Source organism: Trichechus manatus, unplaced genomic scaffold, assembly GCF_000243295.1.
Source record: "Trichechus manatus latirostris isolate Lorelei unplaced genomic scaffold, TriManLat1.0 scaffold00039, whole genome shotgun sequence".
NCBI classification, from domain to species: domain Eukaryota; kingdom Metazoa; phylum Chordata; class Mammalia; order Sirenia; family Trichechidae; genus Trichechus; species Trichechus manatus.
In genome coordinates, this window is record NW_004443975.1 from 8,104,962 (window position 1) to 8,114,807 (window position 9,846).

Below are 9,846 nucleotides of genomic sequence, written 5' to 3' on the forward strand. Positions count from 1 at the left end.
CGTTCTCTGTTAGTTTTCTCATTCCATTTGGTGCTTGGCTGAGTTCTTTATCTCTTCATTTGATGTTTTAGGGTTTCAGGATTGTTGTATTCTCTGTTCGGCTTAGTTTTTCAGATCTTTGCTATGGAGGGACGGAGTGGTGCTTCTGCCTAGAGCGCCATTTTGCCGGAACTCCTCTTTCATCCTTTTTAATGTTTACTTTTGCATATGTTTTAAATGAAAATATGTGTTAGCATAGTAGTATGTGCACATAATTTATGAATAATTATATATATATAATAGGTACATGGTGGTCAATTTCTGTACTTGTTTGGGGTACACTATCAAAGTTTGGAGTCTGTTGTAGTTTATTCTCACTCTCTTTCGCTGTGTTGTTGGTTCAGTAAATACCTGTGCCCTGCCTAGTAGAAATTATTCTGTGTGTACAAGAGTACATTTCAAATACCTGAGGATGGTTTCTGATAGGGATGATATATAGATTAATGTGTAAACCTGAAAAAAATGAGTTCATAACTTTAAGAAATACAGAAAATAGTCTTGTCAGTGGTTTTTATTTTATGTTGCTTCTTAACATATTTTTCTAAATTGTGTATCTGAAACACATTTTAAAATATTGGAAATTTTTCATATTGCTGTCTCCTTACTGGAATAGAATAGTTGATTTTTAAAATAAATATTGAAATGATGATAGTAGTTAAGGGTACACACTCTAGAGTCAGGTTATCTAAGTTTGAATCCCAACTTTGCCCATACTGGCTGTGTGACCTTGGCCTGTGTATTTAACCTTTCTGTTACTCTGTTTTCTTCTCTGTAAAATGGGGATAATTATAGAACTATCATGTAGGGCTTGTTGTAAAGATTGAATTATATAGAGAGATTAAAAAAAAAGAACCTAAAACACTGCTTGATAATCAGTAAAACTTCAGTATGTGATAACTGTTGATTAATGTTAATGTTAGCATTTTATTCAGGTGATGCAAACTGTATAGTCAAACCTCTTAAAGGAAAGTTCTAATGTATTATTTGCTTTTGCCACTGTATTATCAAGAATTATGTATATATAACTACAAACATATACAAAACAAAATGTATATAAACGTAGAATCTTATGTATGTATTTAATGATTAAAGTATAGATAGATTGCTTTATATCACTAGTTGGTAGCCAAGTGTTCATAGTTTAAAAATTATTAAGATAGTTTCCTTGAGAACACATAGTAGATGTGTAGCAGTAAACATGATTTTTGTTCTAAAAGGGGTGGTTATGGTCTGAGCCAAAAAGTATTTTCAAGTTTTTAGATTCTATTGGTTGTAGCTTCAAAGTACGGTTGCAGTATGTTTTACAACAAAGAGGCATTTAAAACCAACTAAACACAACTTGTGTGTGGGCCTAGGAAAATGACTCCTTCCCCTAAACTGACTGTGATTCCCTCTGTGTGTACGTTATTAACTCTGTGAAACTAATTAAAGAAAATGCTTGTGTTGCTACTAATAACTTTATGCTGTGATTTGCCCACCCGCTGTCTTCAAATAATATACAAATTGTTGATTACCAGGAGCATTTCACAGCATAAATTCAGTTACCCTAAAGTAGTGAAGTTTTAGACAAAATTTCTTATTAATAATAAGTTTGTTCATTGAAAAAACAAACGTAAGATGACATGTTTCTGGAAGCCTGAAGATGCCCTTGAGCTCATATTTGTTCTATTTTGTTTCTTTAAATGAAAGTGAAACATGTACATGACCTGGTACAAGAGAGGGAGAGAGGAGAAATGACTCTATTTTTGCACTACTTGGTTATACCCAAGCTTTTAACTTGTCATTTTCCATTTATGTAATGGATTTTGAACTCAAAGGCTCTGTAGATGTGTAAGCTGTTTTGAACTGAGCCCTGTTATGAAAGGGAGGACTGAGGAAAATGAAACAAATTATGCTTCCTTTCATCCAATTTACCTGCCCCAAGGTTGTTTTAGGCTTATGAGTCACATAGTTTCAGTTTATTTCTTCATATTTGTAAGAGCGCTTTCTCTGCATAAATAAAATCCATGTATGATGTTTTCTCCTTTAGAGCCGTCACCTTCACATTTGACTCTAATCATTTATTTTTCTTGTTTTTCCGCCTTTTATATTCTTGCAACGTTGTTACATACTTTGTCACATTTTTATCTTCCTTGCTCTGGTATAGCATGAATTTTCTCTTCTACAACCATGTTTTTTCCTATATTAAGATCTAATTTCTTATAAAGTTGTGGATTTTTTAGTCTTATTAAATGTTTTAAAAATCTGGTTTACTTTTGCACTGTACAGTTATGTAGAAAATAAATTTAAGTATTTAGAAAGATTATGAAAGTTTGTCTTATTAGTTATAATCACTATTCATTCAACCACTTATGAAGTACCAGGAATATTTTGAATATGGGGGAGTACCAAAATAAAGGGACAGCATGCTGGGGTTTGCATTCCGAAAATGGGAAATAAGCAAGTACAGACGAATGAAGTTTAAAACAACATACTATATGTTTCTTTCAATGACTATTTACATTATTTAATTATAGTAATAATCATGTCTCTAGTTAGAAAATGCCTACAGCATAACTTGTATTAGCAAGAAAGCATCTGGAATGGAGTGATTAACCGTGAGCCATCACTTCAGCTACACTTTTGATGCAATATCATATAGAGCAGTATTATTAAGTACAACTATAACATGAGCCACATATGTAATTTTATTTTCTAGTAGCTACATTTTTAAAGTTTTTAAAAAGGTAAAATTAATTTTAATAATCGAGTGTGTTTAACCCAACATGTCCAAAGCATTATCACTTCAACATGTAATAAATATTTAAAATTAGTAATGAGATATTTTCCATTCATACCAAGTCTTCCAAATCTGGGATGTATTGTAGAAATATGGTACATCTTAGTTTGGACATTAAATTTTCATTGGGAATACTTGATCTGTATTTAGATTTCATAAAATTTACAGTTGATTTATATACCGGAATTGTTCCAAACATACAAAGTTTTTTTTAATAACTGAATCGGATATCTATTTTAAAATCTAAAATAATCAAAATTAAATACAATTTAAAATTTCAATTCCTCACTTTCACTGTTCATATTTCAAGTGCTCAGTAACCACATGTGGTGACCCATTGCCACCGAGTCGATTCCGATTCATAGTGATCCTATAGGACTGAGTAGAAATTGCCCCATAGGGTTTCCAGGGAGTAGCTGGTGGATTTGAACTGCCGACCTTTTGGTTAGCAGCCAAGCTCTTATGTATTGGACAGCATAGGGGTAGAACATAGATGACAGCCGAAGATTTCAGTGACGTGACCCCTAGTCAGGGTGATTATTTTAGCTACATTTTAAGGTGAGATAAAGGCTATAAATCAGCAAACATTATTTTAAATTATATAGACAACATTTTAAGTGAAGTTTATGTCTGAGTTTCATATGGTCTGCACCATTTTCAGAAAACAGTTTGGAGATAATTGCAAAGTAACAGACTGGTTGAGATGCTATTAATTCCTAGAAACTGCCTTCTAGCATATTGCTGTGGTCAACACATTCGTAGGGGTATGAAATCAACCTAACTTGCCTTGATTAGCACTTAAAAAATATGAAATAGTATTGTATAGAGTGCTTCACATGTGTTAAGTTTCGTGAAACCGTTGTTTCAGAACAAAACATCTGAACATCTTTGTTACAGACATACATTTATTTTGTATATGCACGATCTCAATGAAAAATAAATTTCTTACTGTGAGTCACAATGCTTTTGAGAACTGCTTCTCTGAGGCATACTTTTCATTGCTAACACACAAGCAGTCCTTGACTTACAATGGGATTCTGTTCCAGTGACTCCATTGTAAATCGGTTTTGACTTAAGTTGAATACCTTTTTTTTTTTTTTTTTTAGTTTTCATTGTTATTGCCTTTCATTATCAGTATCTTTATAAATCTGATCTTTATTTGTCTTTGCGGGTTGGAAACATGACATACAAACTTGCAGATATATTTTCGTATGTACATACATTAAAAAAATACACAAATCATAAAAATTTACTCTGACGAAGAAGAGTTGGACAGTGTTGGCGTTTAGTCAGTTGGAAGGTTCTGGATCATCTGGATTATCTCTGGGAATGGAGATGGCATTTCTAGTCATAAAACTAGTGAGAGTTGTTTATATGGTCCTTTTCTTTTTTTCTTCATGTATTTCGTGGTAACATCTCATGCTTACTGAATCTGCCTGTCAACTTTAGCAAAGTGATTAGTGTTTGGGTCCATGTTTTCAAGCAACTGAAGCCCCTGATTTACTTTAGGAAAAACTCCAGCTTATTCTTTCACTGTAAAATTTTTTGATAACTTCTCTCCTTCCTCTTCCTCATTCTTTCTTTCTTCTTCAGCATTTCTTTCCTCTTCAGAATCCATTAAGTCCCGATCTGTCAGTTCCCCTTCTTCGTGGTCTATGAGCTGTTCCACATCGGCAATATCAAGTTCTAAATTCAGCTTTCTTGCCATATGGATGATATTTCCACTGATCTCTTCCATCATATCATCCTGATCAAATGCTTGGAGCATGTTCACATAACTCAGCAATTATTTCCACATCCCCTGCATGCATTTTCCCATAACTTCCTCCCAGGAAGATGCTATGTTCCAGATACACTGATGGTTGTTAAGTCTGGGTAACTTGAATACATCCTAAGTCAGGGACTACCTGTAGTGAATATTGCCTGCAGGTACATGTGTTTCAACAAGGGTACCATTAATCACAGAAAACAATAGATTTAGCAATGAGATATAAGTGATATTGGAGCATGTCTAGTGAGTAAAATAGTGAACTGTAAAGTGGTACGTAATCACCATAATGAACAGAATAACATAGGTGTTTGTTGCCTTTCTTCCTCAATTTTGAGCAATGAGTAGCCAAATTTGAACTTGAGGTATGTAGAATACTTTATTGGTTTGGTAACTGTCTTCCTTTAAATTTTGGTCTGACTATAAGTCACCAAATTTAAACTTGGGGTTTAATTTTAATTCTTAAGAAGAATCTTGGCTTCTTTCATAAGTAAAAATATATGGATTACAGAAAAATGGCACCCAGAATCACCTTAAAATACTTAAAACTAAAATAAATAATATATTTAATCATTCCTATGATTTTTTTAATTTTAGTAACATCTGATGTTTACTCTCAACAGACATCCATTATGATGTATCAAAAATGAAGTAAAATCATTCCTGAGATTGAGATTATGCTTTTGGTAAAATGTAGATTTCTTTTTGTTAGTCCGTTACTCTAAATTAATTACTTGTTTATTTAAAGCCTCTTCCTCAAAGTTTTGTGGTTATTCAAGCTTTGAATAAACGTCACTTGAAATGTTTGCTTGAAATTCTTCAACTGTACAGAGTCAACATGTGAGCTGAACGTATACAAGGTACGTATGTGGAATGCTGTTTTGCCACGAGAGGCTGGTTACTTGGGCAGCACTGACTATCATGCTTTTAAACGGCAAAATATGCTAGAATTAACTAAATATATAATATACAAATATATAATACACACACACACACACACACACACACACACACACACACACACACACACACACACGACTTAGGGCTCTCACAGACTGGAGAAACCCCAAGAGTATGGCCCCCGGATACCCTTTTAGCTCAGTAATGAAGTCACTCCTGAGGTTCACCCTTCAGCCAAAGATTAGACAGGTTCATAAAACAAAACAAGATTAAATGGGCACACCAGCCCAGGGGCAAGGACAAGAAGGCAGGAGAGAACAGAAAGCTGATAATAGAGAACCCAAGATCAAGAAGGAGAGAGTGTTGACATGTCGTGGGGTTGGCAACCAATGTCACAAAACAGTATGTGTACTAATTGTTTAATGAGAAGCTAGTTTATTCTGTAAACCTTCATCTAAAGTACAATTTAAAAAAAAACTGGAAAAAAAAATGCCAGAATCAGTGCTTTAAGCAGCGATTGCAATATGCCACTGTTTCTTTTGTGACAGTTGGTATAGATCTAGGGACTCTTACAGGATAGATGTATAGTTTAGATACAGCAAATAACTTTGAACGTGATCTAAATGGTACTTCTATCTCCCCCATCCCATGCAATGTTAGTATATATCTTAAAAATACCGTGTGCCAACTGGGCCTCTTTCTGCTTGTGATTTTCTCCTACCTAAGAGCCTTCCTATGGTGAGATATAGTGTGTCCTGGAAAATCAACCTATTGAAATGCTGTTGGTATGGCACTGGAGGGAAGACAAGAGGAGGAAGCAACAGAAGTAGTACTGTTTATATATAACTGTTTCCAAAAGCAGTGGGGCTATGCTGATTAGACATACCATTAAGAAAATTATCCTGTTGCTTAAATTAAGGTATTCTATCCCACTGAAATATGTTAGGAATGCAGACAAAAGCCAAATATTGTATAACAGGCCCCTTTACCTGTCAGAGTAGGGACAGGAGAGTAGATGGGAATCCATGTGCCTGATTTCTCTTCTTTCAGAGAGAAACAGTAGAAAATTGGTTCCCCAGGATTCTGACTTGCGCCCCTATGTGACAGAGTAGAACTGCCCCATAGGGATTCCTAGGCTGTAAATTTTACAGGAGCAGATCGCCTTGATGACACACAACAACAGTTCCTTTGTGTGTCTATTAAGTACAAGACCTCGGGCTAGACGTTGTGAAGAAGAATCTAGGACTTGTAGGTTTTCAAAAGGCTTAAATCTAGTTAGACACGTGCAAAAAAACAGAGTGCAGAGGAGGAGGACTCTATGAGGGGAACAGAGTACTTTAAGGACTACGGTATGTATGGGTCTTTGGGGACGAGGAAGTCACATTTTTAAGTGTATAAGAGGAATTTAGTGACAGTTCTAAAGTACTTTACAGGATTTATTTTTCAGAAGTAAAAAATATAATGAGAATATAGTATAAATACATGCTACTTGAATCCCTCCCATGCCTTTTTTCAGTTTATTAAAAAAGACTTTTTGTGTCTGTATTTGCAAATATTGCTGCTGTAAGGGCACAGGACTTATACAACTAGCTTTCACTTGTCTGATAAAAGTGCCTAGGGATAACATGAATGATTGATTTTAACAGATAACCTCATTTAACCAGTAATTTCTTTCATTAAGGCAGTGGTCCTAACCTGGATGCACATCAGAATCACATTGAGAATTTAAAAATACATGTATCAGTGCCTGAGCTCAGTCCCCAGAAATTCTGATTTAATGGGTCCAGGGAAGGATTTGGGCAAGCACCTCAGGTAATTCTAATAGGCAGCCAGGGTTGAGAACCATTGTATTCAAGAGAGAACCAGGTGAGGCTGAGGTAGGGTTGTGAGTGGGAAAAAATAAGTAGGAATGAGCTTCGGTCTTTTCCTTCTTTTCCCTACTTATAGTAAAACAGCCCATGAGAAGAAGAAAATCAAAGATCAGAGAATCCACAGAGTTTAGAAAATGAAGTAGCTTTTTTCTTTTTGTCATTGTAGACATGGAAGGACTTTAATGAAACTTGAAGGGTTCAACAAAGGATGCTCTAATGGATGACATCGGAACTCCTACATATAACCTGCAGATAGAGCCACAAGATGAGTGTCATCCTGTTGATAGTGTGGAAAGTACAGTAACACCCTTGCCTTCTGTGTCAGATGAAAATGAAAATCAACTTGATGGGGATAGGCCTGAGTGTCTGACTGGCAGTGACGGTGCAATGGGAAAACCTGAAGTGTTTGAACAAGACGGTCTCAACAATAATGAAAGCTGCACATCACACTTGGAGGTGGCTGCAAGTGAGAACTCGGAAAACACTCCTGGTGAAGGCCCCAAAGATGGACAGGCCTTCTTGGGAAAGGACAGAAAAATATCTGGAATAAAAAGCTCAAGAAGCAAAAAAGGCACTGCTAAGAAGATACTACCAGGTATTTTTAAGTAGTCGTTTATACTTTTTATTTTTTAATTAAAAATAAATCTCCTTCTCATCCTATCCTATGTACACTGTCCTGCACCTTGCTTTTTCTTTTCTTAATATATTCTGGAGCTAGTTGCACGATAGACATGTGTAGACACAATAGATCTGCATAGATACAATAGACTTACAGAGGCACATGTAGACACACAAGACACAATAGACCTGCATAGATACAATAGACTTACAGAGGCACATGTAGACACACATAGACACAATAGATACAAATAGACACAATAGACTTTCATAGGCATGCACAGATACAGTAGACACACATGTGGTGGTTTCCACAGTGTTCCATTGTATGGGTGTGCCATAATTTATTTAGCCACTTTCTTTATGGATGTTCTTAGTATTTTGCTGTAATAAATAGTGCCTCAATTGACATTTTATGTACATGATTTCACACCAAAACCCATAAAACCAAACCCATTGCCGTCGAGTTGATTCCGACTCATAGTGACCCTGTAAGGCAGAGTTTCCAAGGCTGTAATCTTTACTGAAGCAAACTGCCACATCTTTTGTGGAATGGCTGGTGGGTTCAAACTGCCTACCTTTCAGTTAGCAGCCAAGCGCTTAACCACTGCACCACCAGGGCTCCTTGTTTTTACATCAGGAATTTTGAATACATACAGTCTCCTTTCTTTATAAATTAAACCATTTTCTACCGATAGTAGCCTTAAAATATTCTTTCTATCATTACTGTAGCTTTGATCCTAACCTATGAGTTTGTTTTAGTACAATCTTCCTCAACATTAATATATATTAATATGTATCTTATGCCAATGTTGAGTAAAAAGTCTAGTTTTAAGTATATCATTTTGGTCACAAAATAACTTAGAGTATTTCTTATTCAGTATATAGTTTGATGTTAAAGTTTGGAGCCTTGGACTTATTTTTTTTTCCTGAATCACAAGGAAATTCTGGTTGATTTTAATCAGCAACTGTGGGACTAAAGCATTCTGCTACATCCTGGACTGGGGTTCCTTAGTGTGGTACCACTTTACCCATGCCAGCAGTCTTTGCATAAGCCTTAAGTGAATGAAGGGGAGTGTTTTCTCCCATTCTGCTCTTCTTTGTGTCTTTGGCTGATTAGAAATGTAATCAGTGTATCCATATCCTTATTTTTATTTGTATTTGTTTATTTGCAACACAATATGATTTCCAGTTTATACAAATTTAGTATTATTTACTCAGTGTCATGGATTGAATTTGGCACTGAGAAGTAGGGGTGCTGCTCTAACAGATACCGAAAATGTGGAAGCGGTTTTGGAATTGCATAATGGGTAGAGGCTGGAAGAGTTTTAAAGTGCCTAATAGTAAAAGCCTAGATTGCCTTGAAGAGACTGTTGGTAGAATTATGAACATCAAAGGCAATTCTGGTGAGGGCTCAGAAGGAAGTGAGGAGAGCTTCACAGAAAGTGTCCATTGTCTTAGAGAATACATATGGCACTAGCAACAGAATTTTGCTAGAAATGTGGACATAAGTTGTGCATCTGGTGAGATTTTAAAAGAAGATGATGAACATGTGATTGGACAATGGAGAAAGGGCGAAGCTTTTTATGCAGTGGCAAGGAACTTGTTCAAATTGTGTTCAAATGATTGATGGAAGGTAGAACTTGTAAGTGATGAACTTGAATATTTGGCTGATGAGATTTCTAAGCAAGATCAAAAAGGGCTGCATGGTTTCTCCTTGCTGTTTATGGTAAAATGTGAGAGAAAAGAGATGCACATAAAAATGAACTGTGGGATGGGAACTCTTATGCACTGCTGGTGGGAATGCAAAATGATACAACCATTTTGGAAAATGATATGGCGTTTCCTCAGAAAACTAGAAATAGACATAC

The 9,846-nt window shown here is 35.5% G+C and overlaps 1 protein-coding gene across 6 annotated transcripts in view; it reads left to right on the top strand.

The window, feature by feature from the left end:
* Positions 1–9,846, top strand: part of CNST (consortin, connexin sorting protein) — a 123,017-nt gene that overhangs the window by 30,112 nt on the left and 83,059 nt on the right. For 4 of the 6 annotated variants that reach the window (XM_023730914.1, XM_023730911.1, XM_023730915.1 and 1 more), the window contains exon 2: positions 7,524–7,952. In XM_023730914.1, the coding sequence (XP_023586682.1) occupies positions 7,574–7,952 (379 nt within the window). In that variant the 5' untranslated portion in view covers positions 7,524–7,573. Of the gene's footprint in view, positions 1–5,107; positions 5,447–5,877; positions 6,406–7,523; positions 7,953–9,846 lie in introns of those variants that run through there. The other 2 variants (XM_023730912.1, XM_023730913.1) reach the window with 2 other exon arrangements.